At 39.4% G+C, this 24,165-nt stretch overlaps 5 protein-coding genes across 5 annotated transcripts; 2 read left to right on the top strand and 3 right to left on the bottom strand.

Annotated features, from left to right (window-relative positions):
* Positions 1-101: 101 nt before the first annotated feature.
* On the bottom strand, positions 102-6,217 carry LOC141912768 (1-aminocyclopropane-1-carboxylate synthase-like protein 1). The gene is made up of 15 exons (XM_074804154.1): positions 6,191-6,217; positions 4,926-5,068; positions 4,664-4,723; positions 4,505-4,575; positions 4,030-4,099; positions 3,875-3,941; positions 3,704-3,801; positions 3,530-3,607; positions 3,023-3,123; positions 2,804-2,939; positions 2,575-2,719; positions 1,859-2,001; positions 1,576-1,741; positions 821-928; positions 102-504 (listed from the first exon to the last, which is right to left on the bottom strand). Exons 2-15 carry the CDS (start codon positions 5,031-5,033, stop codon positions 347-349), a joined length of 1,509 nt encoding a protein of 502 aa, XP_074660255.1. The 5' UTR covers positions 5,034-5,068; positions 6,191-6,217; the 3' UTR covers positions 102-346.
* A 1,162-nt stretch (positions 6,218-7,379) lies between these two features.
* On the bottom strand, positions 7,380-9,105 carry LOC141912926 (1-aminocyclopropane-1-carboxylate synthase-like protein 1). Its single transcript, XM_074804356.1, has 8 exons — positions 8,922-9,105; positions 8,741-8,838; positions 8,587-8,664; positions 8,401-8,501; positions 8,186-8,321; positions 7,956-8,100; positions 7,712-7,854; positions 7,380-7,565 (listed from the first exon to the last, which is right to left on the bottom strand). Exons 2-8 carry the CDS (start codon positions 8,828-8,830, stop codon positions 7,380-7,382), a joined length of 879 nt encoding a protein of 292 aa, XP_074660457.1. The 5' UTR covers positions 8,831-8,838; positions 8,922-9,105.
* Positions 9,106-9,157: 52 nt separating this feature from the next.
* LOC141912446 (1-aminocyclopropane-1-carboxylate synthase-like protein 1) lies at positions 9,158-10,253 on the bottom strand. Its single transcript, XM_074803645.1, has 3 exons — positions 10,170-10,253; positions 9,818-9,877; positions 9,158-9,306 (listed from the first exon to the last, which is right to left on the bottom strand). Exons 1-3 carry the CDS (start codon positions 10,248-10,250, stop codon positions 9,208-9,210), a joined length of 240 nt encoding a protein of 79 aa, XP_074659746.1. The 5' UTR covers positions 10,251-10,253; the 3' UTR covers positions 9,158-9,207.
* A 243-nt stretch (positions 10,254-10,496) lies between these two features.
* On the top strand, positions 10,497-15,861 carry LOC141912801 (protein saal1-like). The gene is made up of 9 exons (XM_074804200.1): positions 10,497-10,602; positions 11,109-11,233; positions 11,633-11,904; positions 12,604-12,782; positions 12,860-12,983; positions 13,065-13,147; positions 13,651-13,818; positions 14,125-14,651; positions 15,078-15,861. The coding sequence occupies exons 1-9, from the start codon at positions 10,587-10,589 to the stop codon at positions 15,282-15,284; spliced, it is 1,701 nt and encodes a 566-aa protein (XP_074660301.1). The 5' UTR covers positions 10,497-10,586; the 3' UTR covers positions 15,285-15,861.
* A 1,304-nt stretch (positions 15,862-17,165) lies between these two features.
* Positions 17,166-24,091, top strand: LOC141912706 (uncharacterized). Its single transcript, XM_074804051.1, has 6 exons — positions 17,166-17,790; positions 20,185-20,287; positions 20,377-20,468; positions 20,558-20,668; positions 20,780-20,860; positions 23,344-24,091. The coding sequence occupies exons 1-6, from the start codon at positions 17,734-17,736 to the stop codon at positions 23,773-23,775; spliced, it is 876 nt and encodes a 291-aa protein (XP_074660152.1). The 5' UTR covers positions 17,166-17,733; the 3' UTR covers positions 23,776-24,091.
* Positions 24,092-24,165: the final 74 nt, after the last annotated feature.

The raw sequence follows: 24,165 nt of genomic DNA, 5'->3' as shown, positions 1-24,165 counted from the left end.
TGCTGGGGCCAGTTGCTCAAAAGTTGGTTAGAGTTAACCAGTGGATAGTTGACATAGTGACTATAAAAACTTCATTGTCACTATGGTTATCTTTAACCAACTTTTCAGCGACTGCAGCCCCTGTACTTAAGATATTTCCTGGAATCCCTGACTATTAAGACATTGCGTGACCTCTAATCCCGTTACGATGAGCATTATTGATTACTGTTAAATACATGTATAAAGTAATGACTGAAGTATAGATGCAGAGAATTTCATCAAAATAAAGCAAAATCTAAGAACAGTCCCTGAATTGCAAAAATCACAGATTGTCAACAGAAAAGATTCATATATTTCGTGCGCTGCATTATGTTGATTTTTGATCTTTCGTGGCTCGTTGCCATTCTCGAGCTAATTCAGGATTTTCGCTCTGCCAGCGTTCGGCCGTGTTGTCCTTCAACCAGTTTGAATCGCGGATCTGCGTCGTCAACGTGCTCAGCAGTCCCTCCAATGACGCCGGCGCGTCTTATTACATGAAAAAGAATAGATCGAAACATATTCGGGTCTTCAAAAAGAGCTACCAGTTCCGATTTCAATTAAGACTACTTTGATAAAACATTACATCCATGTTGTGAAGATAATATAAAGACCAATCCCGCAATAGCAACGAAAGTCCGCCGAAAATGTTTCCTTGAGCTAGCAGTTTATTCAACGTTTCGACTTTATTTTAATATTCGTCTACTATTCAGATAATACTGAGTTACGACTGAAATTTTCGGACTTTCCATTATTTTTCGTTATCATTGCGGGATTCTCTACGGATACATGTTTGGAAATTTACCTTGAGACAGCAAAGAATTAGAGACGGCTCCCTCGACGAGTTCAGGTAATTCAACATCTTTATTCGAGCACCTGAATGAATTGACTACTTTTTCCATACGGTCGAATCCTGAAATATGATAAAAACGAACGCATCATTTCAGTTGCAGTATAGTTTTTGTAATTTTTTTTCGAGAAATTGACTGATAACAGTGGAACCTCGATGCAAAGAAATACAAGGCACTGGAGAATCAATCAGTTATAACTGATATTTTTGTTATAATTATAAAAATCAGGTCACTGCAATATCTTAGTCGTACCTGTACTTTCTAAGTCAAATCAAAAGGATAGTTAGCGCTCTAAAACTTGGGCTGAATTTTTACCACCACCTCATGATTGGAGAAATATTGAAAATCTTGATCGCAGTAGAACAGCTCTAAGAACCTTTTTTTTATATTCGAGGTCGATGGATTTTACCCTCGTATTTTGTTTCATCAATTAAAACGAGAGAAATGGGTTTTATTTCCGAATACTAAGACATCAAATACATCATTTTCAGGAATGATTCCTACTAAGAGATATATTAAGATATAGTCTATAGAAACATTGGATTAGATAGATTTATAGCTTCAACTATAGCTGAAAGCTTTTCTTCTGTTAAATCAGTGTGGTATTTTCTATGTAATGGTACATAGTTTTTCTAGAAAGATATTCAGCTTAACAATTATCGAATTTCTCGCTACGGAGGTTCCGCGATATATCGATATGAACACGTACCAACGTCGAGAAGAGTTCTATCCATAGTGAAAATGACTCTAAACCAGCCGGGTTCTATACACTTTAACTCTCTACCAGGCACAATGTACACGCCTCCGCCGTCTAAATTGACTAAACTTTCGAAAAATTCCAATTCCTGAGCGAAAGTGCAATCATCACCGAATACCTATAAAACGCGTTAACATAAAAAATACGTCAGAATCAAATTCGGTGTAAGCAAAGCCATATTCCGATAGCAAGTCAGGCGATTTCGAAGGATGCGCTTAATTTTTCATCGTATTACCTTTCCGAATTGCACCCACAGAAAGAAAGCTCCCTTGCTGTCCAGCACGGGAATACCGATACTTTCTAGCTTCCCGCGCATGTAGTCGTAACATTCTTTCATACGCTGCAGGTTCGTCGGGAAGTACACGCTATCCAACCATTCTAAAATATATCATTCATTCAGAGACTTATACACCACGGTACGGTTTCATGAACAAGTTTAAGTTTGAGTTTGAATTGTTGTCCTCATTGAAAACATGGAATAACCAATAGCAATAAAACAAAAGATTATTGTTAATTTTTTTCATGAAACTGGATCCCTGTAACAAATCTGGAGGGGATGTCACACTTTTTTATTACAATAATTAGTGATAATCACCAAGGACATTTTTGATTGAAATGAACTTTAAACATTAGACATTATATCAGCACACTTGCAAAAATTGTACGCATTTCACTTGTCTTCAGTGCTTCACCCCAAGACATTTTTAATTGAAAATCTACTACAAACACCAGATATTGGACATTTTATCAGCACAGTTTCAAAAACTGATCGTCCACACTTCACATGTGGTCAAAACTTCACATGAGACATTTTCAATTGAAAATAAACTACAAACACCAAACATTAGACATTTCATCGGCACAATTTAAAAAACCGATTGTCAAACTACAAGGTTGAACGTTTGAATGGCGGATCCAGACTGCATGATAAAGATTAAATTTTCTTTGTACCTTTGTCTGAAATAATTTTTGTTAGCGTATCCTGTAATAGTCTTGGTACGGCAATAAAGTATGTCAGATGCATAGCCATCGTTGCGTTAAGAACTTTATTGAACGAATGCAAGATTCCACATCGTAAACCAGACAATCCGAAATCCTGAAAAAAATATTGAAATATGTTTCAGACTGACTGTTGAATGTGATGAGGTTTGTCGTATATCCTAAAATTATGTGAACTCGCCTTGCTGAAACTCCATACGAAATGCGTTCTATCCGGATCAGGTAAATCAGCGAGACTCAGAACGCTGCAGTGTTTGGCGTTTTTATCGAATATGGACAAACCGTAAACTTCATCGGAAATCACGTGAATCTTGTGTCTGGCAAGTGAGAAAAAAATTGGTTTTAACCGTTTATTCAAGCGGGTAGGTTAAAAGGAATGTTTTTAATTTTTTACACTCACTCAGCAGCGAAATTCAGCACATCCATCAAAGATTTCTTATCCATTACGGTTCCCAACGGATTGGACGGATTCAGTAGTAAAATACCTTTAATACAAATTCCCTAAAATGAAACCAACACTTATGTCAACTTGCTGTCTGTACCCTGCACCCTTCAAACCAATACTTATGTCAACCTGCTGTCTGTACCCTGCACCCCTCAAACCAATACTTATGTCAACCTGCTGTCTGTACCCTGCACCCCTCAAACCAATACTTATGTCAACCTGCTGTCTGTACCCTGCACCCCTCGAACCAATACTTATGTCAACCTGCTGTCTGTACCCTGCACCCCTCGAACCAATACTTATGTCAACCTGCTGTCTGTACCCTGCACCTTAATTTAAGACATTTAAACACCACGCGTGGAAAATCATCAGCCTGTCCAGACTTTAAAACAAAAGGTGATTGTCTGAGGGTACAGGGTACAGGAAGCACACATATCAATATAGAATTGCACTAGTTTTTACCTTTTCGATTGCCTCCTGATAAGCTCTTTTCACACGGGTCAAGGACAATTGAAATGGCTCCGTTTCACCGGGTTCCAACTGAATTAAATAGAATCCAATAATCAACCATTCTATAATTCAAATTACGAGGTTCGCGACATGAGGAAAATCCGTAGATGTTTTCTTTTTCAATACCTTACTACTGAGTGAAATTGGATAGATTTTATTTCGACATTTTGCCGCGATGTCGGTGAATACGCCGCCGTACATCGGCGTCGCGCCCAGCAAATAATCTACGAAGAAAATATGAATAACGAGCGAGCGAAATCGAATCAAATACCGGGTACAAATCGGTGTTTTAAATACCTCCGTCATCGCAGATTAGAAATGCCAAAGCTTCCAGAAGTGCGCCCGAACCAGTGACCACCGACAGCTGTGCAAATAATTGGCAGATGAAATACACTGAATTAGAATTGAAAATGAATACGGACATTGAATTAAATATGAAATATCGAACTTACGTTATTCGGGTCGATTTTCTTACATGCTTCGAATCTCTCGGTAAAAAACGTGGCCAATGCCTCCCGAAATCTGACAAATTACATAAACAAATTATTGGCACAACGAAAGATGCCATAAAATAAAGTTCCCCGATTAAATTCTAAGATATCCTCAGTGGGGTCAGTTTTTATCAAGAGGTTTGTTGTGCCACTTGGCACCAGCAAGAATAACTAGACTGCAAAAATTCGATTTTACTGACTTTCAAGAAATGACAATGAAGGGAGAAAAATTAATCTGGAATTCCCCATTTTTCTTCATTCGAAGAACCAGGGGCTAGTTGCTCAAGAGTTAACCAGTGGATAGTCGACATAGTGACAATAAAAGTTCACTGTTACTATAGTATCTATCAACTGGTTGTCTTTAATCAATTTTTGAGCAACTGATCCCTGAAATGCCCGATGCATAAACATTTAAGTAATCGGCAACATAACCTACGGTTTAATTCCGACGTAGTCAAAATAAAACTGGCATTCCGTCGTCCATTGAATGACGTCTTTTTCTTTTATCTAGAATTCAACGTATTTCAAAATTAGGCCTATCTCTATATCTACAATAACCTAATAAGAGCGAATGACCTGCTAATCGATAACGAACCTTCGCACTCAAGATATCACTACATAGATTAGTCTCGGCAGTGCCCAGGTTGAGAATACCCTAAAAAAAATATATCGATAAACGAGCAAAGTTCAGGCAACTTTAATGCAAATATGCTTAGGTTCACTGTGAGATTGTGTCTATCAAATATAACAAATAACATATATCATATAGCCTCACGCTGACTGATCATTTAAATTCTGATTTTTAGGAAGATCAACTGATTCATCTGAATTTCAGCTACCTATATCTATAAACTCACCGATTTATTGGTATTATGATCGTACGGGTTTTGAAGAAATAGATTGTAATATTTTGTCAAAAAATTGTTTAAATTGTAAGTATCATTGGCGCGCTGAGAAAGAGACATCTTGCTTGGATCCAGGCAGGTAACCGCGGCCTCACCTACAATTATATCATACACAAATTAATTTAAAAACCGGAAAAAATTTTCCAAAATTCACGCCGCAAAACCACATATTATTGAGAAACAAAATTCATTCCCGGCATTCAAATTGAAAAAGGCCGATATTGTCATCTCACACAGCTTAGGCCTCAAACATAGAATACATGTCCCTCTCTTAACTTCTCTACTGAGGCAACCAAACAGCAATTCAAAATCCATTGCACTTAATAAAACTAGTAATCCTTAGTGAGAAAATTAACGAAAAATTGAACAATCGATGACAATGTTTTATTTGAACCGTCCGACCATTCTGTTTCTGGTCATTTAAGACCATTCACCATGAACCTTAGTGTCTGATGTACCACAGACACTAAGAGACGATCGACATTTTCTCGATATTTTTAAATCGCTGTGACTTCAAACCACCAGAAATCCAGTTTCGATTGTGAAAAATAAACTATCATTACAAACCTCACACATTCAGTTTTCTTATTATCATAATATATTCATTCAGAGGCTCCTTCATCATAGTCCGTACTTGATGCGATATGAATACAGAAATAGCAAAAATGACACCATTTTTTCACTTTGAAACTAATTATTGTAACACTGTAGTTTGTTAGCAACAAGACAACTTGAGGGATGCGTGTCTCTGCCATTTTTGCTGTCCACCATAGAATCTGAACACCTACATTTTGAGCTATCTCCCGTAAAATGCCGATTTCGTTGTGAGATATTTGTCGTAGAGTGATCGTTATAGGCTCGTTGGAAGCAAAAAGTCTTCTAGTTTGTATTAAAGCTAATTTCATGTGAATCGGTTTAGGATTTTTGGAATTACAGTTGATTGACGTGGAGAGGTCATTTTCAGATTGATGATTAGTTGCCACCCTTGTTTTTTTACAGGGATACTGGGGTTCGTCATTGATACTGGTTATATTCATTCACTATCAATTTCCCTGTGAACAAAACATTCACACAGCACACCTTAAAAATGACAATGTATCAGAAGCTAGCATCTGTCTGTTGCTAGTTGGACTGCAGGAACAAAAACCTCCAAAAAACTTTAGAAGGGCTCGAAAAGACTAATAATTCGAGACGAAAGGGCGAAAAATCGCCGGTACCTGTTTCGGATGAAGAGGTGGGTCGACGTCCTTGAAATCAGACCTGGCGGCGGTGATAGAGTTGTCAAATACCAAGTTCAAACTCAAATTCAAAATAACTTTATTGATTCTTTGTTGACCAATTCACCGAAAATATACAATTACAATTTTATTGTGCACAATTACTGGTATAGATGAAATGAGCGATTTCACTGCCAAAAAATGTCAAATCGATAACAGCACTAAAGAATTACAATAAATTTTGCATAATTCGTGTCTGCCTTTCTTGGACATTTTACGTATTCACCAAAGTGTGAATCTAACCCGTAGTCTGAATGGCCCCCCGGACATTAGTAGTACGTGGGTTCCCTACTACGTCTGGGAAACAACGGCTAGACTGAATCGTCGGAGTCTCCCGTAATAACGCCGCACGACCTACGCTCCAGCAGGTCTGGGTGGTGACTTCATGATGCCATGATTACGGAGCGCTCAGAGACTTCTGGCAGATAGTGCGGAACACTTAGCGTCATGTAGAATTTTTAGCTCTGGCAACAGGTGCTAATACTTAGGGCGTTCAGCGCGGCAGCCTGTCGCACATCAGGATGAAAGCTGCTACATATTGAATTTTTCAACCCATCTAAATGCACGAAATGAAAAAATGCTATTTCTTTTTGCACCAAACTCTTTTGATACTTCAATATCATTGATGTTATATATTTCTATACACGCCATAATTAATTGCATCCACCCAGTCCTGGAAGTGGTTATGTATTTATTATACACCAATCATGCCTCGTGTCTGTAGGTCTTAAGCGAAAAACTGCTATGCTAAGATTGCACATTAAAAACGATCAGACGAAAATATAAGCTGTATATAAGTCTTTAAAGATTGTGTGTATATTCTAAAAGTGTCACAACTTGCTTTTGTCACAACTTTAATGAAACTTGCTATAATAGTTAACGGGTACACACTTCATACTACTATATCATTCAAAAGAAATCAATAGTATCGCTGCGTTGTAGGGTCCGTAGAAATCCAGTTTCCGATTTATCAGTCCTATGCCGACAGGACTACTCCATCACCAACTTTGGATGATAATTTTGGACACCCGATCGAATTGACTAGTTTCTCAAAACGATCGCATCCTGAAAAAAACCCCGCGATTATATAGTAACGAAATAGTGGATACTTTTTTGGATACATCTTTGATCACGAAACGGCGGGCATACCAACGTCGAGTAGAGTTTTATCCATAGTGAAAACGACTCTAAACCAGCCGGGTTCTATACACTTAAACTCTCTACCGGGTACAATGTACACGCCTCCGCCATCTAAGTTGAGTAGCCGCTCAAAAATTTCGAATTCCTGATCAAGAGTGCAATCATCACCGAATACCTACAACAAAGATTTGATCGCTTTTTGCAAAAACAGTTTTTGGACTGGGTCACGGTCACAGTAACCGAACAAAAATGATGGTCAGTTTTCAGCTTGCTGTGACCTCTATCATTTTCAAAAAATGCCAAAAAGATCTAGCCTGTTACCTTTCCAAATTGCACCCACAGAAAGAAAGCCCCCTTTCCGTCCAGCACGGGAATACCGATACTTTTTAATCTTTTACTCATGTAGTCGTAACATTCTTTCATTCGCCTCAGGTTCGTCGGGAAATACACGTCATCCAACCATTCTATACGCGTGTCATTAAAATTTAAACACGAGAAAAAGCTTATTAGAAAAAGGTTATTTCATTTGTGTCGATGGGAAAGTCTACAAAAGTTCATAACATACCCTTGTCTGAAATAATGTTCGTAAGCATGTTCTGAATAAGCTTTGGCACGGCGCTAAAGCAAGCTAACTGATCGGCCATCGTTGCGTTCACAATCTTATTGAACGAAAACAAAATTCCGCATCGTACTCCCAATAATCCGAAATCCTACGAAACGAAATTAAAAATACAATTCATCGCAGACGGTATCATCACCCCCATAAGCGAACATAAAGCAGGACATTGGACTTGCCTTGCTGAAACTCCATACGAAATGCGTTCTATCCGGATCAGGTAAATCAGCGAGACTCAGAATGCTGCAGTGTTTCGCGTTTTTATCGAATACGGACAAACCGTAAACTTCATCGGAAATCACGTGGATCTCGTGTCTGGCGAGAAAGAAATCGAACTGGTTTTAACAGTTTATTAGAAAATAGGGATTGTAAAACTTTTATTTCTAAAACTCACTCAGCAGCAAAATTGAGCACATCCATCAAAGATTGCTTATCCATTACAGTTCCCAACGGATTGGACGGATTTAGTAATATGATACCTTTAATTCGAATTCCCTTCAAAAATAGAGAAAAACCTAATCACTAGCGATGCTTCATTCGCAGCGCAATGATCTCAAAAGGTTGTCCCATTTTTTCCTACCTTTTCGATCGCCTCCCGATATGCTCTTTTAACGCGGGTCAAAGACAATTGAAATGGCTCCGTTTCACCGGGTTCTAACTGCATTAAATCAAGTTTTACATAGTTTTCAAGTTAAGAAAGGTGCCCATTGGGAAATTTGGATTTTTTTTGGTACCTTACTGCTTAGCGGAATCGGATATATCTTAGCTCTTGCTTTCGTTTCAATATTGGTGAACACACCGCAATACATCGGGGTCGCGCCCATGAAATAATCTAAAACGAAAGTGGATGCCTCCGGTAGCCTATAGGGGAACATGAATGCCACGAAACCTTCAATGGTTACAATCATACCATACCTCCTTCGTCACTAAGTAGAAACGCTAATGCTTCCAAAACGCTCCCCGAACCAGTGACCACCGACAACTGTGGAGTTTTTTTTTAAAGACGAATAATCTTTCGAAATGTAACGAGGGGGAAATGGGATGTTGAACGAATGCACTTACGTTTTGCGGGTGAATTTGTGTACACGATTTAAACCTCTCGGTCAAAAACTCGGCCAAAGCCTCTCGAAATCTGGCAGAAATTACATACATGGTAACATTTCTCACGTCAACATATCTTATCAATTTCTAGTTTGGCTCATTAATCAATAAGCGTTATTTGACTTAACTGTGCAACTCCGGCATAATTGAAATATGATTGGCAATCCGACGTCCAATGGATGGTGTATTTTTCCCTCATCTAAAAATCGACGACAACCTCTATTTGAGCATGTGTGTTTGCTACATTAGTACTATATATATATATATACGTATTCATGTATCATCCTGTAAAATCATGGTTTCTTTTTTCGGTATTTGTGTTTCACGTATGGAGAAAAGAAACGATCTGAATACGGTGCGATCGTTTTCTATGAAAATGCTAACTCTAGCCTGCGTAAAACACATAATAATAAACGCATTTTCACTATTAAAAACGGGAACGTTTAAAAGTACCCGGTACTACGGTAATAATTTATCGGGTGTATCCACGGATGAAAGAATGTGGTCACTTTTTAGAGAAATTAGCTACCGTATACAAAAAGACTGGACAATGCCGAAAATGCTACATTTGATGCGAACATCCAATATTGAACCTTTTTATCGAATTCGAGACTGAACTCAAAAGGCATCTAGGTGATTTGAGTAGGAATACTCATATGTAACAATGCGATTACTAAGTCATTATGGCCCTGAGAATAATCGCGACGCACCTTTGCATTCAAGATATCACTGCACAGGTTTGACTGGGCAGTTCCGAAGTTGATAATACCCTAGGGAGAAATATAAAATACGACTATGAACATTTTGAGAGAAAGAGAGAGAGTGTACATATAAATTCCATAAACAACATCGCTATTTGCAACAGGGACTTGTCACAATTGATAGTGGGATGAATAAAACCAGTATCAATGACCAACCCCAGTATCCCTGTATAATAAAAACAAATTTTTATTATGGGATACTGGGGTTGGTCATTGATACTAGTTTTATTCATTCACTATCAATTGTGACGAGTCCCTGTGCTATTTGCAGGTGTTAATGCGTTAGATAAAATAATCTTACAGATTTATTGGCAGCATGATCGTACGGGTTTTGTTCGTAATTTTTGTAATATCCGATCAGAAAATTATGCATGTCTCGCATGTATTTGCCTCGTTCGGAAAGAGCGTTAATAGCCATTGTAACGAAAATGAATATGTGAATAATCGAAGATCTTACGAAGACCCGTTATCAAATCTATCCTCGCTTGCCACGTCACTGGGAGGCAACCGAACCCTGGCATGCGAGGATGGTTAAATTCAAGTCAATCGCCTTTATTAAATTCAAGTCAAGCTACCTTATTTAAATACAATCCAAATAAATTGTTTATATATTGGTTCTAGGTGACGCTACGCCGAGGGTTTTTGCCACGGATTGTAGTTTTTGCGGTTTATTCGATTTAACCAAGACAGCTCGGAACTGACAGAGTGACAGCGCGGGATGGATGACCACAGCTGTAAGTGACATCTCACCAGTTTCCACTCAGTCTCTAACTAACATTAACAACTCTCCTCTCCTGTCTCACAGTCACATCCATAAGTCTCGGACTCGGAGAGTCTCATACTTATATAGTCTTAGATGATGATGATGAGACTCATAGGTGTCCCCAGGAATTTTTATAAGCCAAGGGGGTCGAATTTGCATCAATCCAGTATCCAAGCACAATGCCGGGTGTTTGGTGGGCCTCCCTCAAAAAACATTTTGAAAATTGGAGGCTTTAGAGACGTTTACCGAGCTCTAGTCTTAATCAATCATTAGGAGGTATAAAAGACTTATCACATTGGCAAGAAAAATCTTAAACATTGATTACAGAGTAATTTTATAAATTAGCTATCTCTAAAGGGGTGTATCCGCCACCCCCGCATACCCCCCAGTGAGGGGGGCCTATTTATGTCGCGGCACTGCCATTGATTGGGAAATGATGATTAATTTGTTCTGATTAGTTATTTTCTTATTCTGCAGGTGATCGTAACCCGTCTCCACCGCAAGAATTAGCAGATCGCACGGAATTAATTCACGCTGATAACATTGGCGACACTGTGTTCAGCAAACATTGGCTGTTTACAACTCTCATGAAATTAATACAGGTCTCTACTACAATCATCGTCATTAGCAAAAGTATTTTGTGAAATGTATCCTTCGAAAGTTTTCAAATGTCACATCTTTAGCATCGAGTTAGTTAATCAACTAGATGTTTCAGTTACAGAATCATGCCGTATCCCTTAAAACTCAAGATTTTCATCCCTTCATTTTTATCCGCAGAATTTTCAGAATCTTAAAAGTTGGCATGGATTTGAAGATAATGGCTTCATCATGACACGTGACACTCCTCCCTCACAGGGATTTGAACCTGATGGCATTGTGAGACTGTTACATTCCTTCACAGGGATTTGAACCTGATGGCATCATTAGACTTTGCCATGATGCTCAAAGATGATGATAATTTCTTTTTTGCTCAAATGAAATAATGTTAATTATTTTCTCAGGAAGTCGACGACCAAGAAAACTTAGAGAAAGAATCGGAGCAAGGATTCGATATCGACGAAGCCTTACAGGATGAACTGTGTAAATTATGGGACATGTCGATGTCTACAGACGTCGTGAAATTTCTACAAGAATTCAAAGCCATCGAGATATTGACTGGCGTAATTACGAAGTCTCAGGCACCTCGCGTTACCGAGATCTGCATCGGAATTCTCGCGAATATGGCATGTACTTCAAGCGTCGGCGAGGAAATTAGTAAAAATGAGAAATTAGTGTAAGTTATTTGAAAATATGATTATACTATTCACAGTCAAATGATAGGAATCAAGCTTAACCTTAAACCACACCCCTACAGACAAACTGCAGCTTGGAACTACCCCTATGGACAAACTGCAGCTTGGAACTACCCCTACAGACAAACTGCAACTTGGAACTACCCCAGATAAACTGCAGCTTGGAACTACCCCTACAGACAAACTGCAACTTGGAACTACCCCAGATAAACTGCAGCTTGGAACTACCCCAGACAAACTGCAGCCTGGCAATACCCTCATTAGACAAATTAGAGCCTTCGGACAATCTGAAGCCTTGGACCACCACCTTGAGAACATCCACATTACATGCTTGAAACATCCCCTTTTGATGACCTGCATCGAGAAGCGCCCTGGTTAAGCAATCTGCTGCCTGTAACTACACCCCCAAAACATTCGCCAACTATTTGAAATAGCACTACCATAAATGTCAGGGGCCAGTTGCTAAAAAGTTGTTGAAGAGTTAACCAGCGGATAGTTGACATAGTGACAATTTTAAGTTAATTGTTACTATGGTATTTACCCTCCGGTTATCTTTAACCAACTTTTCAGCAACCAGCCTCTGACGTGTGGTGCAACCATGTCACAAGAAACTGATTTCAAGAATGGTGCTTCAGGCTTCACAGTGCATTGCTATTAAACCTTCAATCAATTAATTACAGAAAATTAGTGATGTTGCTGACGGAGAATCACGATGCACCGACTCTCGTCGAAACGATGCGGTTATTATACGCATGCGTCTCCACCACGCCAGAGGCTCGTCAGCCATGGATCACAGCCATTAAATCAACACCTGACCTCGTGTCCAACATCCAGTTCATTCTGTCCAGTTCGACTAATAGTAAGTTGTTAAACAGTAGACTGTATCAGGTTGTTTCGTTGATTAGTCGGTTTACGGTATTTCGTGTCCTATTGTAGATGATCTGTTAGCAAACGTCGGCGAATTTTTAGACAAATTACTCGATATCGACGACGATATATGCAACAAATGGGCAACGGTCGAAATGTTGCTGGCGCTTCTCGAAACTCTCAAACAAATCGGGTAAATCTTGGCGAATTGAGATTCTGGTCCAGTTGATGTGATCGACAACGACTGTTGAATATTATTATTGTCTCCATTTAGATTTCAACCGAGCGTCACTTTAGATACGTATTTACACATATTCCAATTGGTATCGACCACAGAAACCGGTGTCCAGTCTTTAGGTCAGTATTAATCGATGACTTTTTGCCGACACAACACCATATACATGTATAATCATAGCTATGAAATGAATTATGATTTCAATGGCTTATTCAAATTCAGCTATCAAGCTGCTGCATGTACCCCGCACCCCTCAGACAATCAACTTTTAATCAGTGAAGTCTGGACGATCTGATTTTTCCATGCAAAGTGATAGATTTAATGTCGACAGGTTTCTGGTGTCCTGTACAAACCTTTAATTCATTTTCAAATGAAATAAAAAGTGCGTTTAGTCCAGAAACGAGATTCCCTTAGTTCTTGGCGATCTGTTTTTGCAAGGATGGCGACAAGTCTTGTCAATTGTCTGAGGGTTTCAGGGAATAGACAACAGATCGACGACACCTCGCCCGAATAAACTCTGCTGAGATCTAAAAATAGATGCGTACCAAATTCAAGCGGGCTTCGATAAGCCTGATTAAGACTGCATAGTTAACTACAATACTGATGTCTCTCTCTATATATACAGTGTATCATGCTGAAGAAGTGAGTGTGTATTTGATGCAGTATTTAGTGATCGTATGCGACGATCCAGTGATCGGTTTGAAGGAACGCGAAGGCAGCCTTTCGTCGACTCTGTCCGTTCTCAACGTACTCATCATGGATTCGCCGGACACATTTTCCCTTCTGAATAAAGGTCAGGGTCGATTATTAGAGATCAAAACTTGAGTCCGTGGAAATCTTCAAATTTTGCCATTGAAGTAGTAGATTATGTATACAGTCTCGGAATTTCACAATTGCGCAATAAAAATGAAACCACTCTACACTTTCATCAGAGTCTTTTAGGGCAGTTAGTCATGAATTCATTAGTTCACTAGGAAGTTATTTCCAGTTGCAAGTCAAGAATGGAAAATGATTTACTGAGTTATAAAACTGCGTTATACCTAGAATTTTTTTTTGAAAGTCTTGAACCTATATTTATTTTTGTGTCGTTACGTTTCAGACACCGAATTGATTCGTTGTCTGTTGAAAATTCTCGACGCCGTTCTGCCGGAGATCGAGGTGAGGAAATCGACTCCGATGAAAACTCTGGCACCGGCGGAGAAAGATTCGTCGCAAGATGATAAACGTTCAACGGATAACGGAGTAACTGATAAGCAGCAAGACGGAGATACACGCGACGCGAAAACCGATAAGGATAATACGAAATGTGATACAGCAGTTGTCGAAGAAAATCTGAAATCATCGACGGACGAGAAAATCTCCGCGACGCCGCAGGGTTCCGGCGAACCGCATGATTCCGGTGAACCGCACGCTACGCGTATCATCGTATCGCCGTCGCCGAAACCTTCGACGTCGAAGCTGACGCGAACGCCGCTGCAGCCAGCCGCCGCGTCGAGTCAACAGTCGTCGCCGGCGCCGGAACGCGGCACCCGCGACTCAAATCGCGCGTCAGTGCTGCTGTATCAGATTATTCGCGGATTCCTCGAGGATATTACGAATATGTTGCATGAACCGGCGCCGTTAGCGGTAAGTATTAAAATACGGCATTGATAGGTTCATAGATTGCGATTACCTCGGATAATCACATGATGATTCCCACAGTACAGGGAACTTGGGAATTTTGAAATAACGATTCCCAGTTAGGAAATATTTGGGAATTCGAGAAATTTTCCTCAAATCAGGGAAATATTTTGGAAATTCATTTACATTTCACGTATTGCATTTGCCAAGGGCGACTTTCTACAGCGATTTGAAAATCACATTTATCAACCAGTCACCGATGGTATCTGTTCATTTTTATGAAGGCCCGATTTTTCCATTTGGAAAATTTGAAAAATCACCCATGAAATACTTGGCAATCCCTGAGCAGCAAGAAATGCGTATCAGGATTTTGTAAGTTCTCCGTAGCGCGCCGCCGCTTAAAAAACGTATCTGCTTTTTCGTATTTTTCAGGACGACGCCAGTCCGCGATATTCGGTGCCGTTGATTCTGGATTACCTCGACGTACATTGCCCGCGCGTTCGTATCGTCGCGATGTTCAAAGCGATTTCGGACGAGGATAAAATAGCGAAGAACATTCTGTCGAAATGGCGCGAAATCGCGACTACCTACGGCCTGAATCGATTGGCCGATATATTGGAGCGAAGCGCTCCGGCGTGATAGACGCGCAAGAAACTTAAACCCCACTATAAAGGAAATGCATTTAACGTTACATTGGTGACTATAGGCGCGTTCACACGACGAAATTTAGACCGGTCTAACTTTGGTCCGGTCCAAGAGTTTCAGCGTGATAGAATAAGATCGAATTCGCAAAAATGTCGAAACCTCACAGAGGATCGAATTGATCAGATAAAGAATGTCTTGCTATACTTCGAATCTGGAAGCAAGACTAAATTCAGGCGCAATTGATTATATAGCTGATGGCGACATCTTGTGAGCCCGGTGACTAGCGATTTTATCACCGCGTTTCAAAACGCCGTGTGAACGCTCACCAAAATTTGGTCCGGTCTAAATTTGGACCGGACCAGGTACCGACCCATTTAGACCGGTCTAACTAGTTTTCGTGTGAACGCGGCCTATAGGGGCAGGAGATGAACGCCTTGGGCCACGGACTTCATGCAAAAATTTCAAGCAATTAAGAACGATGAATACATGTATTACTACTGTACAGTTACTGCGCATGCGTTGCGTTATATTTGTGTATTAAGTGTCAATTCATCATGTATGAATTAAAAGAATCAACTCGAATGAATTGAAAAATTGATTTTATACCGAAAAATTGAAGTTGCTTCTTATTTATGAGTTTGATCCACAACAACAGTCAAAAGGCTTTGCTCGTTCGTGCCTTTGAATATGAAAACAAAAAACGTAAGAGGATCGATTTCAGGTCATTCTTGGACTGAGGACATTGCTGCAACTGACTCAGTGTGTGGAGGATGAATAGATGAACTATTCACAGTAAACGTTAGGATGCAAAACTCCAATATATCGGGTACAAATATGTAAGGCAGGACTTTCAAATCTGCCATTACTTCTGATTTTAAGCTACTTGACTAGCATCGAGTTGGATGGGAGATTCGGGCCCGCGCCAAGCTTTTTTGATGGGTTGTTCTATTTCAAGAAAAACGGCACTTCACGGTGAAGAGGGGCACTTTCCTATTGAATAAAGGACATCTTTGACACGAAGTGCCCGAATAAATCATTTGAGAATGGATTGCTTTTCATTAAAGAAACACCACATGCAATTTAAGCAAAGTCTTGACCCAAATTGTTTGACACTGACTTTTTGAGGAGCACTTTTAGGGGATTCCTTCGCTAGCCCCTCGGCCCCTCCTGGAGAATGAACACATACTCCAGTATTATAAATTCTCTCGGTGCTTGTAGCTTACTATACTTATTTTCCTATCTTCAGACATTGCTTACCTAGAACCACAACTGCCGGTCCGAGTAACGTTTACTGTAATTGCTTTTAGTTATTAGATTCAATCTGTGCTTTATTTACAATAATTTCGGTGAGGAATTATCTGGACGAGCATCACCGAACAGTTCTTACCGAAATCTAACTAAAGCCAAGCGCATTGATGTAATATCATCACATCGACCGGTGACGTCTATAACGCATATATCTATCTCAACTTATCCAAATATGGTCAAATATTAAATCCACATTATTTTTTTTTCGATGATTAGACCCGCTTTAGAGAGTTTTATCTAAATCTAATATTTCGTCATCCCTACGAGGAAAATGATCAGTCAGGGGATATTTAAAGTTCCTTAAACTTTGTTTTTGTTACTATTTTCGGACAAGGGTTTTTGCCAACTGCAAACGAACGGCCTAAACCCGGTAATTGAATCATCCTCAATATCAACATAGGCTTCAAATCTAATACACACATTATCGTTTTGTGACATATTCCATCTATTGTGTCAATAAATTGAAATTAAAAAAAAAACAATTCAATTGAACTAATCATGTTTGCATTAGCTATTGAGCATATATAATACCCGTGTGATATACACGTATAAAATGCAGAACCGCAAAACACTGGGCGCATTCATCGGTCGTTTATAAATGCGAACCGAACCATCTCAACGTCTCTCATACACCTATCAGCTTTCGTAAACTAAAAACTACCTGTTTTAATTCACCGCATCTGCGGCCTGAATTATCGTAAATTTATTTTAGATTTGGGAAAAAAAACATTACAACTGGACTTTGTGCGCGTTACGGGAACGTTTGAAATGCGAACTCCTAGAGAACTCCAAATTCATTGTTTAGAAATCCGTAGTTTTTCACCGAAACGAACGGATTTTTCTGGCATCGTCGAGAAATATTGCTAGATGTGCGCGAACAATTATTAGGATTATTAAGAAGGGAATTTTTCGGTGTGTAACTCGACAGGTATTCCGGGCCCTCCAGAAAGGTATGCCCAGAATTCGCGATCTCTAGGGAAGGCAGCAGCGTCTAAGAAATTTGCAGCATAGAGCCGGCAAATACAGTCGAAAACTTAAGCGGAAAATATACGAAGACGTCTAACTGTATTAAAAGAGACTGTGTTAGCCGTCAAACCGTTCAATATTCTAAGATTTCTAACATTTAGAAAATATCATGGCGAGTGTTCTTTGCCACAAGACGTTTGTCATCATAGTATCAATTATAGCACTGGTAAGTATCATATCTTATACGCTTAACTTTCCGCGGGGAATCAAGAAGTTTAGATTTTAGGTAGGATTATCATTTTCCACGACAAAGGTCTCTTTGAGGGGGGGATAACGTCGTGAAAATATTCGAAATGAGTTTATAAACTAAGAACGATGTATGATAAATACTTATTGATATCACGAGATACGTTGAATATATAGGATTTTACAAAAATACACGGGCATACATATAAATACATATTCACTAAACAGGATGAATTCTGATTGTAATCCGTAAATAGAGATTCAACGTGCTTTGAATCTATCTCCAAAAATAGCTATTAATGTTTTTTTGAAAGTATGGAAACTAGACTTACACGGAAGTTGTATATATAATTTATTCATTAGATTTGTACTGCGCAAAATGGCCATACGTATACGAAAAGAGAAATGCACGGTAATACTTGAAATACCAAATCTTGAAAGATTTCGCAGATATTACGAGAATATCTTGAATATTTTCTCCTACTTTCTCCGTTTCGTTTTCTTTTAAAGTGACAAAACGACTGATAGAGAATTTAATTTCAGCGGAAAATGAATTAGATATTCTTACGTGAAAAAGGTCACAGAAAATCATGCAGAAAAAATCTGCTTTTTGATCGCAGCATTTTTGCCTCGTATTAGCTTTCAATCGCTTACACAACCACCGAACGACAATCATTTTTATCACGTATAACAAGAAATTCGTTGCGAGTTACAAAGCATGCTCACATCGTTAAAAAGGGAAGATCAAAGTAACTACTAATCATACAGGTTGCTTTATAAACTATACTAGAATCTGTTTACGTGACTCACAAAAATTCGAACAACGTCCCGTTCTCTGTACGAGATTGACTCACGTACGATCCGATCCTAAGGTGGGCAATTACTAGATTGATGCAGAATATGTGCGATAAAAAGAATCGCTTGTGAATCTATACGAGGAAAAAATGAGAAAATCACAGGGTCTGTTTGCCCGATTGACTCGGATAACAGAGTCAGTATTGCAACCTAAACCCAGTCCCATTGGAGGTTTTTTTAACACCCTCAACCCGCTAAGCGCCACGCAGGGCGTTATAAGCGGGTTCGATATTTTTTTTCTCCACGGGGGAGAGACCAGAGACGAACCTTCGACTAAGAAACTCTGTCGCCACCAGGGTTTGAACCCATAAACCCTGGATTGACGAGACCCAGTGACCGGCGGCTTAAACCAACTGGCCGTTCTACATTCACGTCTTAAACTAGATCTAGTTTGTTCTGTTACGACAAGCTTTATACCCAATTGCCAAAGGGGCTAGTTCTATTGGTCTACTGGTCAGCACGCTTGAACCGGGTTCGATCCCCGTTGAGTGGGCGTCTCTTTTCTTATTCGTTACAGTTCAACGGAGATCTTGCAGCCATGTTGTTTTTTTCCATGTCACTATATAGGTGATGAAACGCGATAAGCAATTTACTTGACGCACTCTCCGAAGTTCGTAAATGGCCCGATTAGCTTTTGTCGTTAGAGTAATGATTTGATTGTCAAATCACTCCAAGGTATGACAAGTCTCTGAAACTGTCAGTAAAAATAACTATGACGTCACATGCAAGACGTGCGTAAATCTGAAGACCAGTCGTATACCGTTGAATGATGCCCAGTCTATAGAATTGGCTCATGTCCCCTTTACCCAAATACGTGGAACTAGAGCCGACTGCTCATCTCTTGAAAAAAAGGAAAACTGAGCTAAAGCATTGAATGATTTCTCAGCTGACTTCAAAAGTCCTTAGTCAAACTCGACTCACGACGCCAGAAAAGAAATAATAATTTTATATGCCATATTTCCGAGCAGTTTTGACCTTCAATTAGGAAACTGCACGTGAATGGCAGGTTTTCGTAAATATTTAGAATCGATAGATATTAGAAATTTAGCAGCAAATTTCCTTGCGGTTTACGCTAATTTATTACATCCTAACAAATATCTGCTTATTCATACTGCAGACGATTCACTGCGATAGGTGAGTTCAAGGTCACACACCTTCGGCAGTGCATGGCCTCTATTTTCACCATAAAATCTTTTTCATTTTGAGATCAAGCGAAATGATGTTTCTAGAAATAATTGAAGTTTGACTATCATTGTTTATACTAATTCTAAAATCGCGAATAATGCGCAGAAACGAATATTTCCTCGTATCAATTTCGTCCTATATACCAAGTATATATTTGAGAGCAATTGCGTGTTCGTTACATCTATACGAGCAATTATTGAGATGATTGCTCGTTACATCTACTCAATTTTTTTCTAATATATCTTCATATTAAACTCGGCTATCGTTAGGCCCTACAGATGGAACAAATAGAAATGGTTCCTTAGAAAAATGGATATTTGTTTGGTAATTTCAGTTAGGAGGATTTACAGTGTTGGGTATGGCAATGGTACTCCGTTATTTAATTGGTTTTTTAAGTCTCATTCCCGGGGTCAGTGGTACAATCAACTTAATGATAAGTAAGTAATTCATCTTAGGGAATAAATCAAAGTTTCTCTTTTCTTCTAAGTAGTAGTTCTGATTACTATTTTCTTTTCTCTGATTTCAGCTATTCTATTCGGTTTTGGTAGTGGAATCGTCGGTATCTCTTTACTCGGTATGGTAGGGGTATGTTGCGAGTATCTATGGGCCTTATGGTTGGTGAGTTAGCACTTCTCGGTGAAATCCGTCTTTAGACGCGAAAGTTAGCAATGTAGCACTTACTTTTTTCACTTCGAAATATTTTCCAGTACTTCTGCGTGGTTCTGGTGCTGAGCGCGGTGCAAATTCTCATGTTCTGCGTTTACTATTTCAAAAAAGGTGAACTTGCTAAATGGTTCTTGTCGTGGAAACACTGTCAGGTAATTTTCCTTGAAGTAATACAGAAAATATACGCACTTCAGCGCGTACAAAAATTCTTTTTTTCCGAAAAAAGGTATTTTTCTCATTTTCCAAACGGTAATATCTTTCAGGGATGTAGAACACTGAACGACTATAGCACGAAATTTGTGGCACCGACAGCCGACATCATCGTAGTAGTGGGAGTAGTAGAGGTGAGTGTCTACACCATGGGTCAGGGGCGGAACCGCAGGGGGATGTTGAGGTGGTTTGAACCCCCTTTTCGGGCCAAGTGCCCTTTTGAAAATCACAGGTGAAAGATTCCAACTGACATTGATCTATGACGAAAATCAGTATTCCTGTATTCAGTATATAGCATGAAAATGTACATAGGAGTACGTGAATTGATTCACATAAAGCAGTAGTCCTAGATATGCACTAAAATGTACTTGAATTTTCCAAATTTTCTGGGGGACCCGACGGCGCTCACCCGGACGCCCGCTATGACTAAAAGTGGCCTTTTCATATAAGGCGAACCACTTTTCAACCAGCCTGGATCCGCCCCTGTGGGATTATAGGGTTCATGCTACAACAAACTACCCATGAAGTTCCACAACTGATTCGCGGCACTTACCAAGCTCATCTCGGTGTTCAAATGCGAAGTCATCACCAAAACGACCTCAGCATAGGTAACGTATCCTTCAACAAAAACGTCTATGTGATAGACAGCGCCATAGAGAGCCGTTTATATAGTCGGGATATTGCGTGACCAGAGATGCAAGTCAGCGTGGTGGCTGACCTCTTGCTTTCTCGACTTTTCCTTTATTGGTGGCCGAACGGGTCACAGATATTTCATTATTCAATCCCGAGGATTCAAATTCATAGTCGACGGTTATTGATACCACGGACGGATACGTACCCTCCACCATTACAAACCCTGTCCCGCGTCTGTTCAATCCTCGAATTCTACGAGCACCCTTCTCGAAAGTAGCTTCGGCATTTTGTCATCGGCGGCGTATTGTCTAATGTTTTAGTTTGTTCGATGATTGATATTTCAGTTGTTCGGGATTTATTCGCTGTTTAGAACGGTACAACAGATGAGACGGGCGATACGGCGGGCGTGTACGAACGTGGACCGATGCGTTTCTACCATAAACCACTGCCCCTCTAGATTAGCTAACTATCTTACCAGTTTCACGGCTACGATTAGTTGGTTATTTTCCAGACTGCGTGAAATAATACAAAATCCATTAGAAAATATGCTCCGCAACATAAGTAATTACTCGGCTTGTTTGGGTGCATCTGCACGAGGTGTCGACGCTACCGTAATTAACTGTCACCGAACCTCGGGTAGTCGACATAGCTGTCACCCATGCCCCGCCCCTCAATGGGTCTGATTCGTGTGGACGATAAGGTAGAAAACAGCTTCCACCTTTTTGTTAAATTTGTTTCACTACTTTGACACGAACGCACGTATATCCCCCACGTATTCACACGTCTAAATCTTATTTGCTTCCCAAATTCATTTCATTATTTTGCGAACACTTTTCCTTACATTTAGGGCTACACGTTTTTTTTCAGATCATCAACCGGCATCGCTTTATGAATTCTAGCATTCCACTGCAGTAACGAGGCGATCCCACCATACATTCAGCAAAAAAATGAAAGGTTCTATGGTAAAATGGTATACAGGTATTCGGTTGTAGGTAAATATCCCCTGGGTAAAAATCCCCTAGGTAAAAATCCCCAAATATTCAAAGTAGGTAAAAATCCCCACTTGGTGATTTTCAAGAACATTTCAAAGCAAAATGTTTCTCCAATTTCGTTTATTTGCAATGAGACTGAAATTAGTTTGAACTGCACAATGGAATCTTTCGTTGGGATACATTCTTTAAGTAAACTCATAGAATAAAATAAATTGTTGGAACTAATAAGAACAATGAACTTTTTATTTGTAATATCTTTTAAAAATTTGAACTGGAATATTTTTGTACTGTAAACTCTTGTTGACTTCGGGTATATTTGAGCAGTGCAATGCCATGAATTATAAGCAATAATGGACTTTTAATTCTAGATATTTTAGATTCAAGCTAGTGAAATATATTAGTGCGATGAACCCTTTCATTAAGCTGTGTGATAACTTTAAGTACTAATTTAGTATTAATGGGCTGGTAGTTTGTAGTATGTTTTAATTCAAGTATATACTATAGTTTGTATACTCATGATATCCTTATGATGTCCCACAATAATAAATTGGATATATGTAATAATTATACGAATTCATTGACCTTAAGATTGTATCTACTTACACCACATTCAGGAGGGGGATTTTTACCTACTTTGAAGAATTGGGGATTTTTTACCGAGGGGATTTTTACCAAGGGGATTTTTACCGCTAACGGTATATTTCGAGCAACGTTTCGGCTAAATATCATCATAGCCGATACGTTGCTCGAATTATACGCGTATACCAATTTACCATAGAACCTTTAATTTTTAGCTGAATTTATCGTGGGATCTCTCTCGTTATTCGTCTTACACGGATATTGTGTATCTTCTCTCGACTTTCCACTGCAGTGTTTTCACTATTCATTGATTCGTTGCATGCATGGGCTGATTTTGAATATTTTCCCTTTGAAAATTGTGTACGCCTTTTCATTTCTAGTAAATTTTGTCCGTTTCTTTTTTCTTCACTCAGATTGTTGCTATGTACTGCTCGTACAAAATCGCCGTCCACGTGTGGAGAAAGAGGCGCCAACTCGCCAGATTGAAAAAACTCGAGAAAAAGATCCTCAAACAAGGTTCGAAATCGCTGACCGATCCCGCCACCTGCGATGACATGAACGAACTACTAGACATCAAGGCTAGCCTTACGAAAAAGAAGAAAAAGTCGTTAACGAGCGGAAAAGCGAAAAATCAGGACATGTCAGTTTTCTCGATAACCGATCCGAAAACGGACAGTTTTTCACGCTATCGATCAAGCGAAAAACTCATTGATTCCGGAAAGAAACGACCGAATACTGTGAGTCCGCGGCGGAAGCGGAAGGCACCAACGCCGCCCTCTAGAGGCCGAAAACCATTGCAAGTTGTCTTACAACCGGACGGCCGATTCATTACCACGACGCTTTGAGCTCGTGCGGTTAAAAACCGAAGGCGCTTGTCACAATAGCTGGGGGTCGGTCCAAAATTAAAAATTCGCCCTAGTATCATAGGTACCACCTAAAGAATAAAAAATGTTTTCTTTTTTAAGATCACTTTGTTCATACAGACCCGACTTTTCTTTATACATACTTTCTGTATCAATAAACTAAATGTATATACCTCATACAAATTGACTCTGCTTAGTTTTGAATATTCATCTTGGAATTGTGCCCTTTTCAAAACTACCATGACAAACGTTCGGAAATTTGGTGAAAAATCCGAAAATGTTATTTTGAGGTTGTAGTTTATCCAACGTTTCGACTATATCCTAAATAGTCATCATCAGGAATAATGAAGATTACTATTAGGATATAGTCGC

Source organism: Tubulanus polymorphus, chromosome 11 (genome assembly GCF_964204645.1).
Source record: "Tubulanus polymorphus chromosome 11, tnTubPoly1.2, whole genome shotgun sequence".
Lineage (NCBI taxonomy): Eukaryota > Metazoa > Nemertea > Palaeonemertea > Tubulaniformes > Tubulanidae > Tubulanus > Tubulanus polymorphus.
Note: the sequence above shows the minus strand (reverse complement) of the source record. Positions and strands in the feature narration are given on the sequence as shown.

Bases quoted from the DNA above. Each gene is read 5' to 3' on its own strand.
- LOC141912768 (XM_074804154.1), bottom strand. From the start codon at position 5,033: ATGTCTCTTTCTCAGCGCGCCAATGATACTTACAATTTAAACAATTTT. The intron at 2,002-2,574 runs GTACAAAGAAAA...GATATATTTTAG, and splicing joins AAAAATTATTTCAGACAAAG to AATGGTTGGATAGCGTGTAC. The intron at 505-820 runs GTAAATTTCCAA...TCATGTAATAAG, and splicing joins TAATTCTTTGCTGTCTCAAG to ACGCGCCGGCGTCATTGGAG.
- LOC141912926 (XM_074804356.1), bottom strand. From the start codon at position 8,830: ATGGGCGCGACCCCGATGTATTGCGGTGTGTTCACCAATATTGAAACG. The intron at 8,502-8,586 runs GTAGGAAAAAAT...CTATTTTTGAAG, and splicing joins ATCGGGAGGCGATCGAAAAG to GGAATTCGAATTAAAGGTAT. The intron at 7,855-7,955 runs GTATGTTATGAA...ACACGCGTATAG, and splicing joins GAACATTATTTCAGACAAGG to AATGGTTGGATGACGTGTAT.
- LOC141912446 (XM_074803645.1), bottom strand. From the start codon at position 10,250: ATGCGAGACATGCATAATTTTCTGATCGGATATTACAAAAATTACGAA. The intron at 9,878-10,169 runs GTAAGATTATTT...ATTTCTCCCTAG, and splicing joins ATCATGCTGCCAATAAATCT to GGTATTATCAACTTCGGAAC. The intron at 9,307-9,817 runs GTGCGTCGCGAT...GTCGATTTTTAG, and splicing joins GTGATATCTTGAATGCAAAG to ATGAGGGAAAAATACACCAT.
- LOC141912801 (XM_074804200.1), top strand. The intron at 11,234-11,632 runs GTCTCTACTACA...TTATTTTCTCAG, and splicing joins CTCTCATGAAATTAATACAG to GAAGTCGACGACCAAGAAAA. The intron at 13,819-14,124 runs GTCAGGGTCGAT...GTTACGTTTCAG, and splicing joins ATTTTCCCTTCTGAATAAAG to ACACCGAATTGATTCGTTGT.
- LOC141912706 (XM_074804051.1), top strand. From the start codon at position 17,734: ATGGCGAGTGTTCTTTGCCACAAGACGTTTGTCATCATAGTATCAATT. The intron at 20,469-20,557 runs GTGAGTTAGCAC...AATATTTTCCAG, and splicing joins ATCTATGGGCCTTATGGTTG to TACTTCTGCGTGGTTCTGGT. The intron at 20,861-23,343 runs GTGAGTGTCTAC...TTCTTCACTCAG, and splicing joins TAGTAGTGGGAGTAGTAGAG to ATTGTTGCTATGTACTGCTC.